At 33.3% G+C, this 27320-nt stretch overlaps 1 protein-coding gene across 1 annotated transcript in view; it reads right to left on the bottom strand.

Moving 5' to 3' along the window:
- Polr3A (RNA polymerase III subunit A) overlaps positions 1-27320 on the bottom strand; it is a 153204-nt gene that overhangs the window by 6586 nt on the left and 119298 nt on the right. Inside the window, exons 34-37 of the mRNA XM_085824342.1 lie at positions 21216-21318; positions 11717-11789; positions 8787-8886; positions 430-498 (exon numbers count right to left, since the gene is read on the bottom strand). Coding sequence (XP_085680468.1) covers positions 430-498; positions 8787-8886; positions 11717-11789; positions 21216-21318 — 345 coding nt within the window. The remainder of the gene's footprint in view (positions 1-429; positions 499-8786; positions 8887-11716; positions 11790-21215; positions 21319-27320) is intronic.

Here is a 27320-nt window from a genome sequence, read left to right as displayed (position 1 = left end):
TTGAGCTATGTAATTTCAAGTAATTACAGTAAAAACTGCTCTAAAGAAGCTCTTGACAAGAATGCTTTAAGTAAACAGTTTATGTTTCATACCTCATTTCTTGTATTTGTGTTTCAATGTATCACTTGCATCCATACATTCCTATGCAAAAGATGTTTGTTGTGGTGGGATATATCATACTTTTTTTGTTTCATGGGCTCTGAATCTGTATTTTATCAAGTTATTATTTCAGTTCTACCGAATTGTAGCTAAGGTTTTTAGCAGCTGGAAACAATTGAAGATTTTGTGCCCTCTCCAGTTTGCCAAGAATGGAAAACATTTAACTCTAAAATTTTATGACATCCATTTGCCCCCCCCCCCCGGATGTTGCACCCAGGCACAGATGTCCCCCCTTTTGGCCCTCTAGTTAAGACATTTAATTCTACTTACTGAAGCAAGCATTAAGGCACTCTCTTTCATTTTTGCCAATCCATACCTTGTTATACCATGAACTTCACCCTAGAACAGAAATAATTTTTCATGCATACAAATACAAATTCTAAAACTGAAAGCAATTTTTTTTTAATATAATGCAATACGAATATAAGACTAACATATATAAAACTATCTTAAAATTTGTTACAATTGCAGTTTTTTGTCTAGATTTCTGCTTGTATAATAATGACTCTTAGTCATTAATATGCTTATTACAAAAAATATATTAATTCACAAAACAGACTAAACCCATATCACATACTAATACAAGTAGATTTATTTATAAACCATTCATTTCTTCTGAATTAGATGGGTATTCCTTCGTTAAAAGAATGCTTTAGATGCTTCCCACTGTTCCTAATAGAGAGCTGGAATTGGGAATATTTGAAGTCTTCACATAACTGTATGGCTGTCCATAAATTTAGATTATTTAGAACCAGAAAATGTTTTCAGAATACTTTTCCTGTTTCACAAATAAACTAGTCATGTCTTTAGTTCATACCCTAGAAGAATTTCTGGATTAACTGATTACAGCATGTTGAAGACTATAAAGTACATATTTTAGCCTTCTAATGGACTTTCTAAGCCACAGATAATGCTTTCACCATCACATAAACTGGCACATGATTGTAAAATCAGAGTCCAAGAAACTCTTCTTCTCGCTCAATGCAAACAGAAAGCTTTCTTGTTTTAACACTTATTTTGAAAGACTGAGTCACCCTGAAACCAGGAAACTTTCACCCTGAAACTTTCATTTTAAGATGGCTAATTGCTCTTCATTATCCAAAACACAAATCTGCTGTGTTTCTGTTATGAGCAAAATGATTTGAATTTTATCTTCATCCAAAATGATTATTCACACTGAGGACACAGTCATAAAAGAGGGACAGAAATGTCAGGTGAACAAAATTAAAGATTTTTTGCAAATTTTGGCTTAAATGGAATTTTTAAGGTTGGAGGGAGGAAGGACTTTTAAGGACCATACAAACCCTGTCTAGAAAGATACTGTCAACAGATTTTCTTCCATTCCCTATCTTGAACTACAACACAGAGAAAAATTCCTGATTTTGTTACTAAATTCCATTTTCAAACTCCTCACACAGCTACTACAAGCTTTCTTGATGTAAAATAATTTTTCTAATGTTCATGTATAGATATAGAAACTTCACGAATTTTATTATTTTGATTGCACAGCAAAAGAGCTCTTATGGTTAATTAAGATTAGTATATAATAAAGAAGTTATTTTTTTGTGACCAGTAAATTGAAATATTTAATTTTAGCTTCTGTAAAATTTGCATGAATTATTTTTAGCCCAAAATTTTCAAGAAGTTTCTGTTAATGGCATATCAATTATAATTTTTTTTTAGAGGGGGGCATGCCAGTTGATGACCTTTCAGAGTTCCTTTTATTATATATTCTTTAGATGAAAATAGTTAAATTCAATTTACCTTAAATTAAATTTAACTATTCTCTTTTTATTTTGGAAATATTAGGGTTCAAAATATGGTAATGGGTAAGACATTCATTTTTGTAAACTGCTTTCTGTCTCCTCACTGTATTCTTCAGTGTTTGACTAAGTGCAAATAAAACTATGCCATTTAATTTGGCCTTCTTAAAACTTTTGAAATTTTCTTACATAACAACCTCATGCTTCGTTCCTGTAAAAATGTTAAAAAACTTGTTTGAGGCCTGTTAAGTCATTAAGACTATTTAACTGTAAGATTACGTCATTTTTTCTCTTCTTGGCGCCTTGCATGGCGCAGATGTTCATTACAGCAACCCTGTAAACGCTTACTCAGTTTTTTTTTTTTTATTGCTGTTGTTATTAGTAGTAAGTCATCGCTTGAAAGATGGCACGCATTTGATTAAAGTTGTCGAATAAAATATTTAGTACAGTCCACTTCTAGTTAATTTGAAATTGTTGTATAACAACGCACGCGTCGCATGAACACTTTATGGCCCGCCGAGCCGGAGGTAAAAGATATCGTTCCTAAAATTAACTTTTTAGAACATTTGGAATACTTTCGTTTGGTTGTATTACGCATAACTTCATATAGAGTGTTTGGAATGCTTTCGTTTTCGTGTGGATTACGCAATTAAGATTGGATACTGTGTCATCGTTCATTTCCGGTGTTGCTGTCGAGAAATCTGCAATCACGGTAAGTGATAAATTATTTATTTGTTCATGATGAGTGAATTGAAAGCGATTAAAGCTAACAAAAAAAGTTTAAAATGCAGTATCAGAAAGTTTGAAAATAAGGTAAATTCTACAGTGGATGAAGCAGATATTTCCTTATTGGAGTTATACGAATCAAAAATATTAGAATTTAAAAAGGAATTAAGTAACATTTTCGATTCTTTATTTGCACATTGTGAAGAAAAGGACACTGACGAATTCATTAAGGAAAAGGAAAATGTAGTAGATAATCTCGATGAAATTAATTTGAAAATTAAAGGAAAAATTTCTGAGATCAGTTCTCAAAGGAATAGCTGTTCAAATGAAAACGGTTCGAGTAAAGACATAATTGTTTCGGATATAAAATTGCCTAAATTGTCTCTTCCAATATTTAGTGGGAAAATCGAAGAATGGATTGAATTTGAGGATTTATTTTCCGCAGCTGTGCATAAAAATAGCAAATTAACTAATGCGCAAAAATTGCAATATTTAGAGAGTTCGTGTAAGGCAGACGCTTTAAATATTATTCAGTCCATTCCAATTTCAGATTCGAATTATGACATAGCATGGAATCTGTTGGTTGATCGCTATTGCAACAAAAAAGATTTGATCAATTCTATCATAAAGAAATTAATTTCTATACCTCAAACGAGTGATTCTACTTCGTCGCTTTTAAAATTTATCGATAAGGTGCATGAATGTTTACGATCCTTGGAAGCATTGGAGGAAAAGGTGGAAGAATTTTCAGACACGTTAATTGTTTATTTATTAGTTGAAAAGTTGGATAGAAATACTCGGTGTTGGTGGGAAAGGTCACTTAAAAAAGACGAGATAGGAACAGTTAAACAACTGACCTGTTTTTTGAAGGAACACGCTCGCACCCTATCACATTACAAACCTCCGCATGGGGAATCGAAACGCTCATTTAATACCAAAGCTCTTACATCACTTTCGGAAAAATCAAAAAATTGTCCTTATTGTAAAGCTGATCATTTATTGTTGAAATGTGCGCAATTCTTAAATCTAACAGTCAAGAAACGATTTGAATTTGTAAAGACAAAAAACTATGTTTCAATTGTTTATCTTCGGTCCACACAATCAAGGACTGTAAAAGTTCTAATACATGCATAAAATGTCAGAAATTTCACAATTCGCTCTTACATTTTGATTGAAATGAAGAAAATTTTGATAAAGCAAATGGCACATCGAATCAAATCACAAACAAGACTAATAAATTAAGCAGTAATCTTTCTCCAAATGCTGATACATTTACTCCAATGGCAAGCAGCCAAAAGGTTACTGACACTAATGAACCCAACCAAGCAAAGTCCATTAACGGTACTGCGCTGAATATTTCCAGTTCTTTTAATAAACAAGTTCTACTTTCAACTGCAATTATTTTCGTTAAGGGTAATGATGGAAAATTTATCTCGCTGAGAGCCTTGCTGGATTCCGGTTCTCAAAATAATTTCATTACTAAAGAAGGTGCTGAGTTATTGAATTTGAAGAAAAGAAAAATAAACGCTTCTATTTCAGGTATCAATGGTACAGTTATGGGTGTTAAGGAAAAAGCTATAGCAACCATCGCTAACGCTACTAGAGATTTCATTCGTACCTTACAATTTTTTGTTGTTCCAAAAATAACTCGCGTAACGCCTGCTAGATATGTAAACATTTCTGATGTTAAGCAGTTGCAACTCGTTGGTTTAGCTGATCCAGAGTTTTATAAACCTGGTCAAATACATGTTTTATTATCTAACGAAATATTTTTTGATTTACTGGGAACAAATAGAATAAATATGCAAGACCTGATTCTCCATCAGTCAGTTTTTTGGATACATCGTTAGCGGGTCAGTGCGCATGCCGCAGCAAGGCAGTGTTGATAATTTTTGTGGGTTTGTGGAAAATGGGGATAATTTATCTGACAACATGAGAAGGTTTTGGGAGATTGAAGGTATTAATGAAGCAAAAAAAGTGAAAAGTCAGGAAGAGGAATTTTGTGAACAGCACTTTCTTCGTACACACACGAGGCAAGATAATGGCAGATATGTAGTGGAAATGCCAATTAAGGAGGAAGGACTTAGCCTTTTAGGGGAATCGAGAGAAAACGCTAGCAAAAGACTGAATTATCTACTTAAACGCTTCACTCGCAATCCCGCAATGAAACACTTATACGAAGATTTCATTAAGGAATACAATAAATTAGGACATTCCGAAGAAATTGATGAAGGGGATAGCTCTAGTTTCTCATATTATCTTCCTCACCATGGGGTTTTCAGACCCGAGAAACCTAGCACTAAACTTAGGGTAGTGTTCGATGCTACTGCTCCTACGACTACTGGAATTTCATTAAACGATATTCTGCTGAATGGAGGGTTAGCTCAAGACGAACTATTTGATATTATTTGCAGATTTCGAATGCATAAAATTGCCTTCACAGCAGACATTGTAAAAATGTATCGTCAGATTTTGATTAAAGAACATCAAAGAGATTTATTACGCATCTTATGGAAGAGTAGTGCAGAAGAACCAGTTAAGGTCTATAGACTGAAGACTATAACTTACGGTACTTCCAACGCACCATATCTAGCAACACGCACACTTAATCAATTAGCAGAAGACGAGAAAAATAATTTTTCGTTAGCAGCGCCAATAGTACAAAGGGATTTTTATGTCGATGACGTACTCACAGGAGCCCATACTCTAATAAAGGCTAAAGAATTACAGTCGCAATTGATTAACCTATTATCATGTGGAGGAATGCGTCTGCACAGATGGTGTGCTAATCATCCTGATCTTTTGCAGTTTCCGGATGGACAAGAGGAATATTCTTTCAGTAATTTCGATGACGATCAGAGCATCAAAACTTTAGGATTATTATGGAATCCAAAGATAGATTGTTTTTCGTACAAATCAACCATCAAGAAACCAACTACTTACACAAAGAGAACAGTGTTGTCTGACATTGCTCGCATTTATGATCCATTAGGACTGCTTGGTCCAGGGATAACAAAAGCAAAAATCTTCATCCAAAGACTTTGGTTATTGAAGCTTGATTGGAACGATCCGCTACCCGAAAGGATAATTAAGGATTGGCAACTTTTTATTGATTCAATGCAATCTATCAACAATTTGAAAGTCAGTAGATATGTTTTACAGGATAGTTTTTCTGATATACAAATTCATGGATTTTCAGATGCATCAGAACACGCATACGGAGTAGCCATCTATTTACGCTGCAGAAGTGACAATAATTTATCTTCACATTTGCTTTGCAGCAAGTCCAGAGTAGCTCCACTAAAACCGCTGACAGTACCTCGACTGGAACTCTGCGCAGCTGTACTGCTAGCACAGCTTGTTGCAAAGGTGGTGCCTTTATTGAAATTGGACATCAGTAAAATATGTCTGTGGTGTGACTCAACCATAGTGTTAGCATGGCTTCAGAATCCTCTGCACGTATTAAAAACTTTTGTTGCTCATCGAGTGTTGCAGATCCAAGAGCTAACACATACATGCCAGTGGAATTATGTGCGTTCAGAGGAGAACCCAGCAGACCTTATTTCCCGAGGACTGAATTTTGACAAGCTGCATGATGCTGATCTGTGGTGGAAAGGTCCTCCATTCTTGAGTGAGGGTGTCATACCTAACAAGAACATTGACTTTGAACAATTAGAAAAAACAGAGACATTTTCTAATGAACTGAGAAAAAGAACTGGCATTGCTTGTTTATGCACTTTGCCTTCAAAATTTATTGATAATATCCTAGATATCACTAACAATTATTTAAAATTATTACATATTGTTAGTTATATTTTCAGGTTCATTTGGAACTCTAGGTGTGCAAAACAGAAAGGAGCACAGAGAAGAACAGGAGGAGTAAGTTCAAAGGAGTTAAATGAGGCAGAATCCTTTTTAGTAAGAGAGGTTCAAAAATGTAGTTTTTATTCAGAATACAACTCCCTCGCACAAGGTAAACCCATTAATAATAAAAGTAATTTACTTTCTTTGAACCCTTTTTTGGATGCAAATAATGTAATGAGAGTAGGAGGCCGATTACAAGGGGCCAATGTAATGTTTTCACAAAAACATCAAATAATTTTGCCTGTTAAATGCAAACTAACTAAGCTGATTGCTGAGCATTATCATTGGAAATATTTACACGTAGGTTCGCAAGCATTATTGTGTTTTATGAGACAGAAATTTTGGCCATTACAAGGTAGGAATTTAACTAGAAAGATTACCCATGAATGTATAATTTGTAGTAAAAATAAACCAGTCACTATCGAACAAATTAGGGGGTCATTACCTGCAGAGCGCGTAAATCCAAGCTCACCCTTTAATCATGTCGGCACCGATTTTTGCGGTCCATTTTTTATTAGGTACAAGGGACAGAGGAAAGGAACTCTTCATAAGGTATATTTAGCTCTTTTCATTTGCCTTATAACAAAGGCAGTGCATCTCGAACTAGTGAGTGATCTCACCACTGACGCATTTATTGCCACCTTAAAGAGATTTATTACTAGGCGCGGAAAATGCTCAATCATTTTCTCAGACAACGCAAAAAACTTCGTTGGCGCAAATGCCGAATTGCAAAGAATTAACAATTTAATTAGAAATCCTGACAAAAAATTAGCAGATTATTTAGGTGAAGAAGGAATAGTATGGAAGTTTATTCCCCCACGGACACCTAATTTTGGTGGACTATGGGAATCTGGAATAAAATCCGTGAAATCTCACTTAAAGCGGATTGTAGGTAATGCAAGGTTGACTTTCGAGGAGTTATTAACTGTGGTAACTCAGATAGAGTCTGTTTTAAATTCTCGCCCTATTACTCCCTTATCTTCCGATGTAAATGATTTAGAGGCATTAACACCAGGTCATTTTCTCATTGGAAGACCCTTGAATGCTATAGTAGAACCCGAATTAATTGATATACCTGAAAACAGACTCTCAAGATGGAAACGAACTACCAGATTTGTCCAGTTGATATGGAATCGTTGGTATAGGGACTATTTAAACACACTACAACAGCGTTCAAAATGGAAGGTAGAACAAACGAATATTAAAATAGGTATGCTAGTACTAGTTAAGGAGGATGAGCTTCCTGTTTGTAGATGGGTGTTAGGGCGCATTACAAGAATTTTTCCTGGAGTTGACGGTAAGGTTAGAGTAGTAGAAATACAGACAGTAAAGGGCATCATTAAGCGTGGAATTACAAAAATTGCAATTTTACCCCAAGAAGAAGCTTCCTAAGTTAGTTAAGTGTTAGCTTATTATTATAAAACTTGTATTGTACATTGTATTGTGTATAAAATTTTTATTGTAAATTGAATATTATTATATTGAATTAAGAGAAGTTATTCGTATTGCATTATTGTATAAGGTAGTAATTGTACAATTTTGTAGGTTATTATGAGTATTATCGCACAAAATTATTGATGTAACCCTTCAATGCCGGGGGGTATGTTAAGTCATTAAGACTATTTAACTGTAAGATTACATCATTTTTTCTCTTCTTGGCGCCTTGCATGGCGCAGATGTTCATTACAGCAACCCTGTAAATGCTTACTCAGTTTTTTTTTATTGCTGTTGTTATTAGTAGTAAGTCATCGCTTGAAAGATGGCATGCATTTGATTAAAGTTGTCGAATAAAATATTTAGTACAGTCCACTTCTAGTTAATTTGAAATTGGTGTATAACAACGCACGCGTCGCATGAACAAGGCCCAACTTTTCAACCATGGTGCATGCAACATTATAACTTCTACTCCAAGTGTTACAAAGCTGCAATCAGCAACAATTTTTAATGTTTTTGATCATTTATGCTTAGTTTCTTGATTTGTCTATTAAGTTATTACAAGTAAAAAAAATTATAAATATTTTTATTCAAAAATATGTCAGCTGTATTGCATTTATTGGGTCTGACCATATTATATTGCAGTGGTACTCATAATGAAAGGGCAAATTATCAAACTGCTGTCTTTTCTCCTAAACTCATGAGGATAGTTTCAAACTTTAAACTCTGTCTTTAACCAACAACAATGTCAGAGCCATCCAACATTTAAATCAAAATGGTTGCCAAAAAATATAATTTTCTATTTTTAATTAAATATAAGAAATATTATATGTTACTTACCTTAAAAGTCATCAGATCAGCCAGCAACGTTAGGTGACGCCTATCTATTTCAATGGAGTGATGTTTCATTGTAATCTGTGTCTCACTTATAATGGTTGATCTGAAAATACATGTAGATAAGAAAAACATGTTTTACAGAAACAGAAAATAAATAACAAATACAAATACTGTAATACCAATATTAACTTAGTAAATGTAGTGCCTGAGATACCAGTATCATATAATCCCCTATTTTTCATAAAATATTAACAAATTCTATAGTGAATAATCAATTACTGTTACACAGACTGTCTTATGTACCACAGTTTCCACAAATCCCAAAACTACTGTAAATATCCCAAAAGAAGTAATAGAAAATGAAGAGATGGTTGTAGTGAAATTGCTAAAAGCAATCTGAATCATTAGCCGAAAAAGACAACATTGTACACCATCAGAAAAGGAAAATATTCTGATGCATCACCAACAAGAAACAAATTTGATGCATTTGCTGGGAACGGATCAGTTATTTCCCCAGGGTCTTCCCCCTCCCCCTCCTAATAACAAAAATACAGCTAGTTCCTCAAATAAGAAAAGAGTTAGCGATCGAAATTTAACGAAAAGTAAACTCGTGCAAAATTAAGAGGATTTTCAAATTATGTCTAATTTTACAAAAAGTACTGAAACAAAAGTACTAATTATGTCACAAAAGAATTATGGAAATATTCAGAGTCAAATCCGTAAGCACACACAAGTGTGTCTGTGTGAAGGAGATATATGTCTATGAGGGGTTTTCTGCTATTTGTGTGTTCGTACTACTTCGCAACATTCATCATGTTTCTCACAAGAGTTGGGTAAATTTGTTGAGGTATCAACCACGAAGGTAAAGATGATAATGAGGTGGAGAATTTTCGGCAGATTAGAGGTGGCTAAAAAGCTCCATGTAATGCCCATTGTAATCTGCAATTTACGGATATAGTTACAGAACTCTGGATCCATATCAAGACCTGAAGAAGGTTGACCAAGATCTACAACAACAAATGAGAATCATGTTTGTCACTGTCAGGGCAGCAATGTTGGAGTGCTACAGCTTCTCACATGCACTGCATGCTGCCACTGGAGCCTGAGTTTCACCGAGTACAATTGTGCGAAGGCTTCATGTGACAGGGTTGTGTGCCAGAAGACTCGCTGTTTGCGTTCCACATGCTGCATTCAAAAGAGAGTGTGTTTAGCATGGTCAGACAACATATGCCTTGTACCAGACTTCAATGGAGCACTGTGAATTTTACAGATGAGTTGAGATCTAGCCTGGACACTGATTTTCACCATACCTGTATCTGGATAGAGCCCTTGAGCACCATACCATCACTCCCCCATTAGGGAAAAAGATCATCATGATGGTGAAGGTGTAATGGTTTGGGCAAGCTTTACGTTGGACAGCTGAACACCCTTACATGTGTTCAACAAAAGCTCCCTGATATTCTGAGGTATAGAGGGTAAATTTTTAGGTCCCTAAAGTTTGACCTTTTAGGCACACAGTTGGTCCTAAGTTCCTGTTAATGGAGACAATGCTCTTCCACAAAGTGTTCAGCTGGTCGAAGATTATCTGAAAAGTGAGAATATTCATTGCATGTATTGGCCTACCAGATCTCCTGACCTTAATCCTATACAGTCTGAGTTGCTTTGGGGAAGGCAATTTCATCTTAATATTCCCCTTCGATAACCATCCCATAGTTGAAAACTGCATTGTTGCCAAGTGAAATCGACTGCCCCATGGATTCTTCAGCTGCCTTCTGCCCAGTATGCTGTTGTGCTCTATAATCCTTCTGGCTGTGAGAGATCATATACCATATTAGGTTCATTTTCAGTTTGATATCACAACATGGATTTAGCATATCCCTACATTATGTGCTTTACTGATAACTGTGCGTACATAAAATGACTTTTGAATGCTACATCTCTCCCTCTGTTATAAATGTACAACCATGCCAAATTTCGCTAAAATCTGTGCATTTGTTTCTCAGAAATTTGACATAATCTGCAAATTATCTTAATTTTGCACACCGGTTTACACCCTAATAAAAAAAATCAATTATTAAAATAGCGTTGTGCAGGGGGAAAAAAACAAAAATTAGAAAATAAGGTGAAATATGACTCAAATCAAGAGAAATTTTACACCTAAAACTATGTGATGCTTTTATTCTGCATCACGATATCAACAGAATCACATGTCAACATTACCATGGTGGCAGCAGTAGAAAGAATGGTTGCAACTGGGGTCTGAAAAAATGAAGTCACTATATAATACATAATATATAATATATGAGAGGGAATGTAAAAAGTTATCTAATATTTTTAAAATAATTCTTGTTTTAAAAGAGAGCAAAGAGTTTGTTTTATAACTTGTGAAAAATTCGAAATTTTATGACAAATACACTTTTAGATGCTGAAATTTTAAAACAATAGACGTGCAATGGTTAAAAAAAAATCTGGTAGTAGTTTTTTTTTTTTTTTTTTTTTTTTTTTTTTTTTATACTGAAAAACAAAGTAGAGATTTGAATAAATTTTTACTCTGAATGATTTTTCTGTTCGATCCAACGGTGCAGATATTGAAATTAAATTCTTCTTAAAGTAAAAAGATGACAGAGGAGGAAGAACCTCCAAAACTGAAAAATTTTAAATGGATAAATAAATAAATAGCTTTGAGGTGCATTCCTGGATAGCATGTGCCATATTTTGTAGCTTTATGCCTATCGGTTTCCGAGTTATGTGACAGAAAAGCATTCAATTGTTGAAAATGCCTCCACATATAGAGTGTAAACTTTCCTTTTTTTAAGATGATACATGAATACACTAAACTTTCCTTTTTTTAAGATGATACATGAATACACGAAACTTTCATTTTAAAAAACAATGCTGTCCCTTTGCTAAACACAGAAATTCATAATACTTACTTTGCCGCCTCAATGCCAAGGTACTTTTCTACTTCCATTGTGTGATTTGAAGTTGTAGAAGTCCCCCGGACACCTATATAATAAAATTCAGATGTTTCAGAGGAAATTATAATCAACATTTACCCTCCAAAATCATATGATAATTCCAATTACATTTTATGTACACATTAACATTTCTATGTTTCTTAATATTTCCTTTTCTTTTATACATTTAGAAACAAAAAGTAAATACTTTTTTAAAAAATTGCAATAAAATATAAAATGTTACAGCTTGAATTAAAGGAAACTATACACATTATCTAACCTCCCCCAACAATAGCAACAAAAAATTATACATAATTAACTTACCTTCAAAAAAAAAAAAAAAAAAAAAAGAGGGAGGGATTATGACATTTATATATCTATATATATCTTGAGAATAGTCATCACTGAAGTTTTAATATTTAAAAAGAAAAGAGATGAATCTGTGTGTTGGCTGCTAGATTGCAAAAAGATAAAAATCAAAAAATAAAGGTTGGAAGGAAAATTATAATTCTGTTCCCAAAATATGAAGATCTAACCTTTTCTCTCCAGGTAAAAGTTGCCAAACTGAATAAATGCAAATTAAGGAAACTTTCAAAAATGGAATCTTTAAATGAAAGTTAAAATGAATTTTTTTTTTTTTTTTTTTTTTTTAATTACAGAGCATGATACATGACAAAATAACTTTTTATTAATCTCCTCAGTTTAATGCTTCAAACAGATCTTGTCAAGGGAAAAATGTTTTGAAGCCTTAAACCAAGTTGATTAATAATTTGAAGCCTTAAACCAAGTTGATTAAAGTTGATTAATGAGTTCTGAACCCTGTTTAGGAGTTTACCAGAAAAAAGGGAAAAAAAGAACCAAACTGATAAAGGCAATGGAGGTCGAATAGAAAAGAACTAAAAACAATTTAAAAGTCTGAACTTTCTAGGACACTTAAACAGAGTTCATTTAAATTTTAGCAACCTTTCAGCATCCATTCTTTTAAAAGCATTTGACGAATTTTCTTCAAATGGAGGTTTAAGGAAAGGTATGTTTTTCCATTAATTTTTTTTTAATAATTAATTGCGATTGCTCCAGCAGTAAATTTTATTGATTCCCTTTTGGCATACATTAAAGTTCACAAAAAGATAAAATTATTGGGTAATTAAGCCAGCCCTTGCATTAGGTTATAATTCAACTGAACAATTTATTTTTTAAGTATTAATAACAAACTGATTCATTTATTGTTGCTGTAGAATTTTCCTAATTGAATTAATTTAGTTTCGTGTAATTAGTATTTTGCCTATTTTTAGGTTTTTGTACTACTTTTAAGCATTTGTATATAATTTATATAGTTTTGTTTACTTTGAGTACAAATGCATGTAGGGAAAAATCTGAGTATTTGAGACCTATTAGAAATTTGTTTTAAAATAAAGGTTTAGTAATGGAAAGTAGTTTTAACCCATATTTTATCAATGATCGAAGAAATTAAAATTTTTGTTTGAAATTTCTAATTTTGTCTTATAAATAAGTAAGAAAAGATAATAAATTGAAAAACATACGAAACTTTTATTTTCTTGGAGTTTACAGGCTGTCCTATATATAGGATGATGGTCAAATATAGTGCTATGAAGTTACAAGGCATTATTTTCTTTCAAGTACATTCTTTTGAATGGAATGGTAAAAAACAACTCGAACATAAGCCAATATTGGATTTTTTACAAATAGTTATTGGTTTCCTAGTGCAATTTTTTAAATGACGAAGTTGACGTCCATCAGAGTTTTTGATAATCACATGATCAGTTTGCAGCTGACTGTTATAGCCCGTCGATATTCTAGAAGGGCTTTGGTTTCTTTCATATACTACATCTCACAACCATGTTGACTGAAATAGCTCACCATTCTTTCATCAATGCTTAGATGTTAAAAAAATATACTAGATTGTTGTAAGGCATCATTCAGTAAATCATAAATTGGACATACTTTGTAATAGCGGTCCGAATGAATCAATGGTGCTATTGTCAATGAAATGAATGTACCACTTGATTGCAAAATTCTACTTTATGGCATTGCACGACTAACTAGTATAGTTCCTGTGTCTGGCGTATTTTCCGAGTACATTTTTTCACGTGGCAAAATGTGGTAGCCACTATAACAAAGTATACCTATTGTTTTGTCAATGAAAAATTATGATTATTTTTGTTCCAGGCGTATCTGTTACTCTCAATAACAGCTTTGCCTATCATTTCTTCAGCGATATATTCAAAGATATCTGGAGGAGATTTTCCAGAAACAAAATCAGGTACAGACTGACTAGAATCTTGAGCAAATATATCTGAAGCACGGCGAATATTTAGTAATGCAATCTTTCCAATCAGGTTTTGGCACACATATTTCACCATCTTCATTTCCTAAAATTTTCACAGTTTCTGTTGTTTCTAGAGTTCCTGCTGCATTTTCATCACAAATAGCTTGCTGTGTCTAGTCTTAGTGCAGTCATTGTCTGTTTCTTCACTATCAGAGACTGCATCTGAATCAGGTGGTATTATTACCATTTCTGGATCAGTATCTTCATCATCTAATATCATAAAATATTCCAAAGCTTCTTCAGTTGTTAGAAATTTTTGACTCATTTTAGATGCACAAAATAAATATTCATAAAAGTTCATAAAAGTAAGATTCTTGTCTTTTAAGTTACAGCTAAAGTTGAGGAACCTTAAAAACTGATAAGTGAATAATCGCTTTAGTTTGGTAGACAGAGAACAGATACTCAAGAAGGGTTAGATAGCTTTTATTATTCCAAATAAAGTTCACAGAAGACTCCTTCTTGTAGTTTACAATAAAGCCTCCACTCGGGCTTAAACTCAGAAAACTAAGAAATAAAATTTAATCTTAACTAAAAAGATATAGCCAAAGCTATCAAGATTCCAACAGAGTTGTCCCCTTAACGCTAACTAATGGCGAAGCTATTAAGGGCCTAAGGTACGGCCAAGCGTAATAATAGCTTAAAAGAGAGAGTATTACGAACGAAGTCAGTAGAACTTCACAGTTAAATACATCTTCTCCTCATTTGCATTTGACCACGAATCTGAAAATACGGTCAGAAGTGTGTAAGCTCAAATTCAGAGAGGGCAGGAAAGTAACTTTTAAATAAAAATTTAACTGTTAAATAAATTAAGATAAATCTTACAAAGTAAATTTCTTTCATACAGATAAAATGCGTGAAATGATTTTCAGATGTTGAATATAACTCTTTACAAAAGGGGACGCGGGACAAGAACTAGTTGATCACTACATTTTACAGCGAGGGGATGAAATGAACATAACCATTTCACTCCAAAGCAGTGTTATGTTTTAGCATCACAAAATAGCGAATTTTACCATTGTCCTATATATAGGACGCTCTAAGAAAGAAAGAAAAATAAAGATCTATAATATATTTTTCTTTCAAATTTTTTGTCATTCACATTAATGGAGACACTAGTTTATTTAAAATAAATCTATACTTTTTATTTTACACTTTTTTGTGTTCAAAAAATCAGAATTAGTCCTTTTTGTATGTTTAAAACGAAACAGATTTGTAAAAATAAAAATTTAACAGAAAATAGCTAATATAACAAGCAGCTTTTTAGCAATAATACAATGTGAAAGAAATAGTTTATATGTTATTACTCTTTTTGTATAGCCATCAAAGATGTACTATCCTGTCGTAAAATATGGGTTAAGACTCAAATGGTTCGGAGAAACGAAAAAGCTATTCTGAATTCATAAATCAACTTGTTTAAGTTGTTGAACAACTTGTTCTTCAAAACAGACAAGTTCTGTTTGAAGAATTAAACAGACGAGATTAATAAAAAAATCATTTTGTTATTTGTTTCGTTATGTACCATATTCTGTAATTTAAAAAAAAATTTCTTTTTTCATTTAACAATTCCATTTTTGAAAGTTTTCTTAATTTGCATTTATTAAGTTTGGCAACTTTTACCTGGAGAAAGGTTAGACCTTCATATTTCTGGAACAGAAATTTATTCATTTTCATCCTGACCTTTACTTTTTTATTCATATCTGTATATATATATATATATATATATGTGTGTGTGTGTGTGTTTTCATATATATATATATATAAACACACAACATATATAGTGCAAATTCTGGAATCGTGGGCAACTGGCTCCAGATTTTAGATCATCAGTTTAAATATAGCAAGATGACATATATACATGGCAACACTGGGTCTTCACTTATTGCTTAGGTCAGATAGAAAAATGCTACCTCCTCCCACAAGGTTGATGCCAGGTGTCGTGATATAAAGGGGCAACAAATATTTGAGAATCGAGAGGAACACTAAGCAACAAAAATTAGCGATGACAAAATTTTTAAAATTTAGCAGAGACACTGAACAGTAGAAATTAGAGGCAGCAAAATTTGTATAATTTATTGAGATACCAGGCAGCGGAATTTAGGATTCACACAGACTGCAGCAGGAGACAAAATGCAAGCCCCACAAAACCATTCAAAGGCTGAAATTGTGATCCTGGCCAAAATCAATACAATATCAGTCATTACACTGTTCAGGACTAACTGTGACATCATTAAAAAATCCTGAAAACCATAAAGAGTACAAATCCAGTCTAATTTAAAATAATTTAGAATATTAATGCGAAACTCATGTATGTATATACGAATTCCTTTTCGCAGAATTCAAATGAAACAAAAAGTATTTCTTTTATTTATTGAAAATTAATTCATATTTTGCTACATCATTTCATACAGTCGCCTACCATTTTGGTCTCTAACATTTTTAAAAATAATTGTTATCTTTAGCTCGCTTTCTAGAAAAGAGAAGATAAGTTTGAGGAAATGTTGCACTTATACAATTTTTTTTTGGGGGGGGGGGCCACAATTGAAAGTTCAGTAGGAATAACAAGGTAGATAGCCTTCATATGCTTTGCCATATACAAATAAAATAACCTAACCAGTATATTCAGCAAGACATTTTGCTAGATTTTTGCACAATGACTTTACATTTACCCTTTAGAACTTGGAGAATCCATATTAATACATGATGAAGGTAAGAGATGGCTAGAAAGAACAGAATGGTTCATAGAATGTAAAGAATTTTTGTAAGCTGCCCAGTTATTCAATAAATTACTCCTAACATTTTTATTAATGTGGTCTTCAAAGGTTGATTTTCTGACCCAAATATTGCATATGTAAAAGTTGTATAGCGAGAATAAAAATATTTCACAGTCTGTGTCTAGGGCAGTGGAAAATTCAGCGGAATAAAATCCCCAAGGGAAGAATGCGATTAGCCTTTTATTTATCTGTTAAATATTTAGTTTTAATCTATGAATATATAAACCTATTTTTATTTACATTTTGGCAATCATCAACATTTTCTATACTTGTTAAATTTATAAAATGCATTAAAAATAATCTAAATTTAAATTTGTATGTATTTTTGAAGTTTTGAGAAGAAGAGGGGAGGGTGATCATCTAGCAGTGCTAAAACGAGTGCGGGGGGGGAAGAGAGAGGGAGAGAAACACTGACCTAAGATATCAGATTTCAAGAATGTTCTACATTCTGTCATAGTCACCCACATAAATAAATGAACTTTAAGCAATGGTTCATGAAAGCAAGTTAAATAGATTTAATCACTTTTGCTAATATTGGATATATATTGGATTATTGGCTAATATTGGATTATGTTCCATCTCTTTCAGCCTGAGTACGTCAGCGAAAACCTCAGTTTTCTTTTAAACGTAACCTGACTTCTCACTGAGCTTTACTAAATGAAATTTATATAGTCTAAAAATTTAAATTTTTACAATGTCTGAATGATATATTTGTTCTGAAACTAAATTTAAGAATGTAATTAAGTCTACATTTCATAAATTCAAATACTTGAGGATTATCTCTCTATTAACCTGTTCAGGACAGGTGAAAGAAAAAAGAAGCCCCCTCCCCCAAACAAAAGCACTCTTAAAGTATACATATCGCATGGGATCCGGTAATTTGCCCCGTTAAGCCTAATTTCATTTAAAAATGCAAGCAGTTCTGCATTGCTCCTAAATAAGTGCTACGTAAGATATTGTCTAAGATATTTTTAGCATTGTAGCCAACTGTCTAATATATGAGATGAAACTAAACTACATTATGCTACGTAGTATACATATATGCATATGATTTATTTGGTATTTTTTAGGAAGTATTTATCAAAGAAATATTACAACTTTATTACCTTCTACTGGCTAAAAACAGTGTTGTTATTTGACATTTCTGATAAAAATAACCATTTTCTATGCCTAATGTGGGAAAATATATTTAACAGTATTTTTCCTGACAAATCAGCATGAGTCATAGAGAACAAAGTTAAACCCCACAGGGTGCAGGTTTGCTTCAGGACACGGTTTGAAATAAATAAATAAATAAATAAATAAAGGCATCTTATGGGTGGAAAATATGGTACCTAAAAATGTTAATTTATCAATTACAAAATGATAATCTATATTGGGAAGCAAGTGAAAAAAATATAAGAAAATTTTGGCTAAATATATAAAAAAATATATTTAAATCATTCAGAAAAGCAAGCATTTTTTAATAACATGGGGGGGAAATAATTTGAAAAAAAAAATAATAGTAGTAGAACATCACTCATAAAGAACATATGAAGTCATAGAAAACATAACTTCAAAGTAAAACTGAATCGACACTGTGTAAAGTTTACTTTTAATAAACCAGTTATCATGTAATTTTAATTGTTCTGTACTTTAATTTCTAATCAACTTTCACCGAAATGCAAATTAGTTTTAAGGTTGGCATCATTTTAAGGACTGGCATCTTAGGTGCTTACTCTGCACTGCATTTCTAAGGCTGCACTAGCTTTTTTCCTGTGGCATTATGTTTGACTTTCACTAATAAAGTTTATTCAATGTACATCTTCCTTATTCCCTCATTCCAAAGTTTATGTGGTTGAATGGTAAGCAATTTTAATATAAAGTTACAGGAACCATATGTGGAAGTTTGTATTGACTGTGGGTACCATGCTGTTTAATTTGTCACTTGGCAATTAACCAATCGTCATGCCAGATTGAAAATCTCAAAACAGACTTCATTGGCAAGTTCTGAATTTTGATTCACTCTAACTTCAGTTAGAAAAAATTAGAGGTTGTAATTGCAAACAAGTTAAAGGAGAACTTGTGTTTACAGACAGATCTAGGTGATTGGTAAATCTGTGTTGTAATATTCTTAGCTCTTACACATGATGATGTAGAATAACATTTGTGTGTGCTTGCTTGAAGAGTTTAGTTATAATTGAGGTGAAAACTCACTCAATGAATAGAAATAATACCTGATAATTTGTGTTTGAGCTACCTGAATTTAGTTTAAGTCTCGATAGGTGTTACACAGCAAAGACTTGCTTATTTTGATTCTTTGTGAATAATTAATCAGGTAAATATTGTGATCACATTTGGTTTTCTTTTAAATCTCCAAGAAGCTCCTTATTTTTAACTGCAAGAAAGCAGAAGTTCAGTTTGTATGAGCATCAAATTAGCATGTTAATAGATATTTTGTTTTTAGTTTACTCTAGTTTCATATTTCAAGTTAGGAAGTCAGAAAATTTGCCTTACAGTCTTTTACAGTTCCTCTGGTTAGATGATACTTTAAATTTAATAAAGTAACCATAACTAGATTGAAAAAAGTGTTTGTTACTTATAATAACACATAGTTACACAGGTCAGTGAATTCTATATTTCATTATTTAATTTTGAAAGACAATTACATGTCTAAAGAGAGTGTGACAGAATAGTTACATTTTTAAAGAGAAGCTCATTAGCAAGAGTTCATTAGTGTGTACACAGAAGAACTATGGGTTATAAAACTGTTTCAGATATGAGCTGAGTGAAAATATTTTAAGCAAGCAAAACAGATTACAGTAATTTTACAACTGCTTTCAGACAGGCAATGTTTGTTAAATAGACTGTTATTTAAAAAAGCTTTTTACTCTTTCAGAGGAGTTAACTGTCTTTATTAACTTCTCTGACATTCCAGAAAACAGAATTGAAGAGAAACACACCAATGTGACAATCAAAATCGCAATAACAACCTTGTATTTAGCGTACATGTATTAAAACACTCAATCGATTTCGAGGGTAGCTAAAGCTATTGATTGAGGATTTTCTCCCATGATCATTGATAAAGCCATTAAAAATTGTTCTGATTTCCATCAAAGAGGACATTCCACCGTTAAAAATAATATTAATGACCTTGTCGTGCTTCCATTTTATCCTTCTGTTAGTTATAAAGTTGCATGGATTCTCCAGAAATTCAATTTTCAAGTCAGTTTCTCCCCTATCAATAAAATTCATGGTTCGATTCTAAAAGATTTTGTTTCTGACTTTAATTCTTGGGGAATTTATAGTGTATTGTGCCAGTGTGGCTTGAGATATATTGGCCAAACAAAAAGAGCATTAAAGTTTCGTATCAAGGAACATGAATGAATCTTATGTCCAAAAAGGTGAAATTAACAAGTTTTTAATACTGTATCATAATTGGAAATTTAATCATAATGACTTGGATCTGCAAAAATTATCCAAAAGGCTTCTTCCGTTGGTGAATTGGATTTTCTTGAAGCTTTTCATATTCATAAGGATTTAGCATGTTTAGTGAATGATTTTAAGTCCAATCCAGTCCTTCCTAATGCCTTTAAAATTCTATTAACATAATTTTTGGTTATTATTTTTGCCAATAGATGGCATTGCCTCCTCGCACATGGTACTACCAGAGGGTATAAAAAGCCATTACAGAGGTTGATTTCCTTTTATTCGAGGTTCAGACTTGGTGCGTGAAGGTGCAGTTGCCCCTCGCTCCCTATTTTTTTACTTCGCTGTTTTTTTTTTGTGTTTTAGTCTATGTGTTATATGTTTGATCAGATAGCCTGGCTCAGTAAAAGTAGGTGGCCAGTGTAACTCTGATTCAAAATCCGGCTACGACCACATGCAGTGCTGATAACGACCACAGGTTTTCTGAGACTCCTTTGCCGATGCTTTTTCTTCTTTTTTCCCCCTTTCTAGTAATTTTGTTCTCCTGATGAGGAGGGACCTTTAGCTGCTCTTGAAATCGATTGAGTGTTTTAATATATGTATGCTAAATACAAGGTTGTTATTGTGATTTTGATTCCAGAAAATGTTTCAGATTTCGCCTAACATTGTATTTTTACTGACCATTTTCATTTTCCCCGGGTTTCACTGACCATTTTTATTTTCCCCAGATTCTTTTTCCCCGGGTGAGTGTAAGCCTATATATACTGCATACAGTATATATAGGCTTACACTCACCCAGCATATATAATAGATACGTTAATAATATCTAATAATCACTAATAGTTACAGCATATATAATAGATCAATAATAAAATACATAAATAATAAGAAAAGATTAACATATCATGCATTGCTCGAAACTGGAATAAAGGTCCTTTTTATTTATTACCTCTAGTGGCCATAACTTCTCCTAAACCATTGCCTTCTATTTGCAATTCATATTGGTTTTTATTATTCACATGTATTAAAGCACGAGACACAGTTGAAATACCCTACAATGAGAACAAATTTTTAGTAATTAAATAATGTCACATGTTTAATCTATGCTCTCATATTATGTCAGTAAGCAATTTGCAAACACAGTCAAACCCCAGCATAGTACACCTGACAACACACAAATATTTTGGTTCTATCTAATTTCCTATACACTTAAAGCTTTTTTGTGGCTATAGTGAACTTATAAAGTAAGTGAAAAATCGAATGCATAGCTACCATCTTAGGATATGAAAAACTGGGATGTTCTTGCACCTAAAACCAGGGATTTTCAGGTGACTTTCTTGTTGAACCGTCATTTGTAAACAACTCCAAACTTACTTAAATTCATTTTATAATGCAGGATTAGGGTTACTCGAGATTTATAATATGATTCCAATCTAAAATATATCAGTATTTGATTAGATGCTCTAAATTTCATGCTCAACGTTTAATTTCATTTTAGCAATTGTCTTACACTTTTAAACTGAGAAATCCTGAACAGGGAATAGGAAAACTTTAATTAATTAAAGTACTTTGAAGCATGATGAAAACAAAATTTATAATTAATATACCTACTATTACATAACCTATACTGATGCAAACTGAAATTAAACACAAGTATTAGCTGATTAAACTCTAAATGAATCTTCATAAGAAATTCTACAAATGTCTTCAATACATTAAAACAATACAAATTACATACAACTTAATAAGAAAATAATGCTGAAAATCACAGAGTGAGAGAATGAAATTTGAACAATTTAAGTTTCATTAATTCAATAAATCTCAATTTCATTAGTAAAGACTAAAAATTAAAAGCCGAGTGATTTCGTAATCTACAGGGTGACTGCGAGACGTGACAATAAGTTAGAAGAGTTAGCAACTATGTGAACGTAACAAACTTTATGGATATGTTGGATGACAATTTGTTTTGACACTTTTCATACATTCTTTTCACAGTTTCTGCAAATTTGAATGGAAAAAAAAATAATAACCCTTAAAATCATCTATGTTAAGATGTTGGGATCCATTTTGTGAGACTACAAAAAAACAATTTTATGCAACTGTTCTTTTTATCTTAACCCTACCTTTCTATGTTCTAAACAAAGGCTATGCGAAATAGGTATAACACCCAATTCTTGGAAAATTAGAACACACAATAAGCAGGACACTATATATGTGACCATTTAATCAAAGCATGTCAATGAGTTCTCAAATTCGATTCAAGCTCTTCAACTAACCTGTCAGACAAAGCATTGTTCAAGACCAATGCTAGGATAGAAATGGTTACTTAGGCAAAAAGCATGCAGTAAATATACAGGGTGATTATAATTAAAGTTTAAGTTTCAAAACGCTATAAAAAAAGAACCACTCATGGAAATGACGTCAAATTTGAAAGGAATGTTATTGAAGAAGGCGGAAAGCGTATGGCAGAAGAAAAAATTTAGTTTCAAAAGTTAGCAACAGATGGCACTGCAAGCGGAAGAAGACGTAAATTAAAATTTTAGTTAAATTTCAGTGTTATAAAGCCGCCAGGTACCAGGCTGTTCCTCATTTCGCGTCTCAGACGTTCGCTATGGGTGTTTCACTGCAGGATCGCGTCTGCTGGTAAAGCTGTATTACAAGAATGATGATTGTGCAAGAGTAGCTCTGTAAAAATTCAGGACACTGAAGGGTATAAAAGAAGGCGTTGGTCCAATGAGTGCCATAGGTCTAAAGAAAATGATGCAAAAATTCGAAACGACAGGTTCGTTTGATGTGCAATCTGGTAGAGGGAGAAAACGAGTGCATTCGACGGTAGTTGAAGAAGTGGCCACAGCATTACAAGAGGGGTCGGCCGGTGGTGTGCAACCGTGCAGTGCACGAGAAATTGCCTCAACATTGGACAGGCCTACGAGCGCGGTGCTGAAAATTGTACGAACATCCTGCAATGCTATCCGTACAAAATTGGCCATGTGCAGGAGATGCTTCCGTCTGACTTGACAGCTAGGGAGACTTTTGCGTTAGAATTCCTGGCTCGCATGGAAGTGGATAATGAATGGCCGTGGAAAATTGTGTGGACAGATGAAGCCCAATTCCATCTGATAGGATACGTGAATACCCAGAATTGTCGAATATGGGCAACAGAAAATCCACTGGCAACGCACCCCATACCACTTCATCCTGAAAAGGTCACGGTATGGTGTGGCTTTACGGCATCATTCATCCTACAACCATATTTTTTCGAGCAGACGGGTGCTTCCGGTCCTGTTATCGCAACCGTCACTGGTCAGAGGTATGCATCGATTTTGCGCAACCACGTGATTCCAGCTCTGCAACAGCGTAGATGTGTCGATGAAATCATTTTTATGCAAGATGGCTCTCCTCCGCACATTGCACATCCCGTGAAGCAGCTGCTGAGGCGCCATTTCGGAAATGCTCGAATTATCAGCCGTCATTTCCCTACAGCCTGGCCGTCCCGATCGCCTGATCTTACTCCGTGTGATTTCTGGCTGAGGGGATATCTGAAGGATGTTGTGTTCCGTGCTCCAACTGCAAATTTAGTGGAATTAAGGCACGCATTTCGCAACACATTCTGAACATCACCCCGGAGACACTGCGATCCGTTGTGGAACATGCTGTTTGTCGCTTTCAACTTGTTGCACACAACGGTGGACACTATATTGAACATGTTTTGCGCCAGTCTCGCGACAGTTCTGAACTGCTCTGATGAATGGTTCTTATGCGGTATGTCGCCGCAAAAGTCTTGAAACCGATTTGTTCCTTTCGATGTGATATGTACAGTCATGCAAATAAAATTATTCAACAATTCTAATTTGTCAATGCGTTTTAATGTGTAACTTCCACCTTAACCGTTGTTTTACGAATCATTTCTCGTTTCTCGTCGTGATTCTCCCGCTTACAGCGCCACCTGTTGCTAACTTTTGAAACTAAATTTTTTCTTCTGCCATACGCTTTCCGCCTTCTTCAATAACATTCCTTTCAAATTTCACATCATTTTCATCAGTGGTTCTTTTTTTATAGCGTTTTGAAACTTAAACTTTAATTATAATCACCCTGTATATCTATGAGCTTGGAGTTATATAGGTGATTCATCTTTTAGGGAATGAATTTTTTTTAAAACTTCATCAGTTTGCTTTGTTTCAGCATAAATGTTCTCCAAGTTTTACCTTTTGAATAAGCTGTTTTATCTTCTTTAGGTTTTTTGCAAGATAAAGATTTGTTAAAGATATTCTCAAAAGGTTATTAAATCTGCTTTTCAACTATATACGCACACATATTATATATATATATATGTGTGTGTGTGTGTGTGTGTAAGATAAAAAATATGTAAATCAAAATTACAATTTAAACTAACAGTAACCCTTCATTTCTCCCTCTCTGCTCTAAAAATTGTAATAACTTTTCTGTATTGCGTCATTTTTAGATAATTCGATTTTGCATGGCCTGCGCTGCGCTGGTGACGTAATAATTGAGAACTGAAACTTTAAACTCAAACCAAAACCTTTTTCTTTGTGTGCTTTCATCTTGCATAACTACGCACTTCAGCATCTCTCTCTGCTCTGCTTGGGCATAATTTTGCTATGCTGCTTTCTATAGCAATAATATAAAAAAATATAACTGTTCTTGAATAGGCACAGTTAGAGTGTCAAGTGAACTGTGGCCACAAAAGTCAATTGCAAATAAAAATGGAATTAATGGAAAATTAAATGGAATTAATAAAAATGGAACTCAACATTATTAGCATACTACGCAATCAGAATTCTTCCTCTTCATTACGGATCTACATATGCATTAACACTGCTCCATAATTTCCTTGCTATTATCTCATATATATATATATAAGTATTTATGATGAAAAATATGTTTTTGATAATTAGTTTGTATCCACCATTAAAAGTTATATTCAATTTGGCCCCCATCTGTCTAGAAGTTGTTCCTTCAAGTATAATCTTTCTATTAAGTACACAGTAAAGTCTCTCCAGGATATAATGCAGAGAACCATCATCAATCTGTTGCAGCTTACTTTAAGTCATTTTATTACACATATATATATGTAAGATAAAAAATATGAAAGCAAACTTCTAAATTTAATTCACTATAACCTCTTTTATCTTCTATTTCATTTGGGAACTTCATCTATCTGTCCTAAAAATAGCGCTGTTAGTCTAAACTGTGTCATTCAAATTAATCATGCGATCTTACATAACCCCTAATACAGATGCCTCTTGACCAATCACCAAATTGTAAACCAAAACTCAAAACTGAAACTTTTGCCTCCCCCCTTCTTCCTCTGCATTACTACTGCGACACTCACTCTCTTCTGGCTTATGCTTCTATTCTGTTAAGACGCTTTCCCTTAAGCTTTTCTCCTGGCCAGACGATTTGCGGCTACCTTCTTTGTTCGAGGAATCTGTGCTGATGTAACAAAAATGGAGAGCGCATAAGACACTTGTCTGTATGTGAACCAAATATTGCGAATCCCGACTTGGTTTCCTCAATAATAAAATTATCTTGAATCCGGACATGTTTGCCAAGTTTCTTTGCTGCTCATCTATTACAGCACCGCCAAGCTCCAAATCACAACATTTTTAGCCGGACAACATTCGTGTACCTGCTGCCTAGAACTCCAATGGGAAAAGTACATGTTGCATAGATACTTTTCCATCTATGCAACAGATACTTTTCCCATTGTATCAAGTTCATTCATTCTTAAAGGTCATCGTTCTTAAAGTTAGATATCATCGAATATTCGAATATAGTGCTTACTTCATTCTGCAAATTCTTCAGAAAAAGTACGTGGAACTAACTTCCAATGCAGTGCTTCCAAAATTTGTGCTTTCGTTACATATATATATATGTTTATAATATTTTGGCAGTTGGGCACATGAGTAAGGCTTTGCAATCCAAGGACGATGCAGAAGTTAATTGTTTTGATTCCACATCTTTATTCAATTCACAGGCATATTATCATTCTTTACTAAAATAAAATTAAATTCAATGCATCATAACATTCTAACAAAGAAAAGGCAGAAGAGCAGTGGCACAGATCTCAGCAGCAGAGGGATAAAGCGCGAGTTGCAATGCAAAATAATGTAAAATGGTGAGAGTTCTCTATTTATAGAAATGGTTACTTAATAGGCTGGAATTTTCTTGAAATTACTGGTCTAGGGCTCTCCATTAATCCTGAAATTGCAGAAAGTTAATTAAAGGTTGCTTGTTCGCATAGAGCAAAGCTGCCTATTTTTTACATTTTACATGTATATACCAAATATCGCTGTGTTTTATCTTCTTTAGGTATCTTGAAAGATTTAGGATATTCTCAAAAGGTTGTTGAATCTGCTTTGTAGCCATATATTTTACATATATATAATTTCTTGCCATTCCTATCTACATATTCAGCTTTTAACACTCTCTCTCACATCTTTTATTGGCAAACCTAAGCATCCCTCAAGTGTCGGTTCCAACCGGGATCCCTTTCGATTAAACAATAGATTCACAATTGCAGCTATGGAGTTTCTGAACGTTAAAATTATATTTTTCGTCTATACTTTTTGTACATGCATGTAATTAAGACATTTTAATTATGTAATAGCTTAAATTGTATAATATTCCTACATTTGTTTATATGCATTGCCAAATTTTAACCACTACTTCTGTATTCCATATCAGTTTTCAAAACAATCATTTTGTAAATATGTCCTTTTTGATCTCAGTGAGAAATTACATTTGGCCTCTGCATTACCTATCAAAATTATTAATTTAAATCCAGAGTTTTGCATACTAGCTTTTCCGGATTAGAAAAGAATTTATTCAAACATACGAAGAAGATGAAATACGATCTAAAAAAAAAAAATGCCAAATTATTGCAGATTTTTTGGAGTAGGACAAAGTCAGCCCTCTTCTGAGAAATCAACAATAATTTACTTATGCAATGTACTATTATTTTTTTAGTTATTTTAAAATGTATTCTCGGTGAAATGCTAGCAATAGAAAAGTCTTGCCGATTGGTTATAGA

This window comes from Stegodyphus dumicola, chromosome 9 (genome assembly GCF_044657685.1).
Source record: "Stegodyphus dumicola isolate Sdum_Otavi_A_Nest chromosome 9, ASM4465768v1".
NCBI lineage: Eukaryota > Metazoa > Arthropoda > Arachnida > Araneae > Eresidae > Stegodyphus > Stegodyphus dumicola.
Note: the sequence above shows the minus strand (reverse complement) of the source record. Positions and strands in the feature narration are given on the sequence as shown.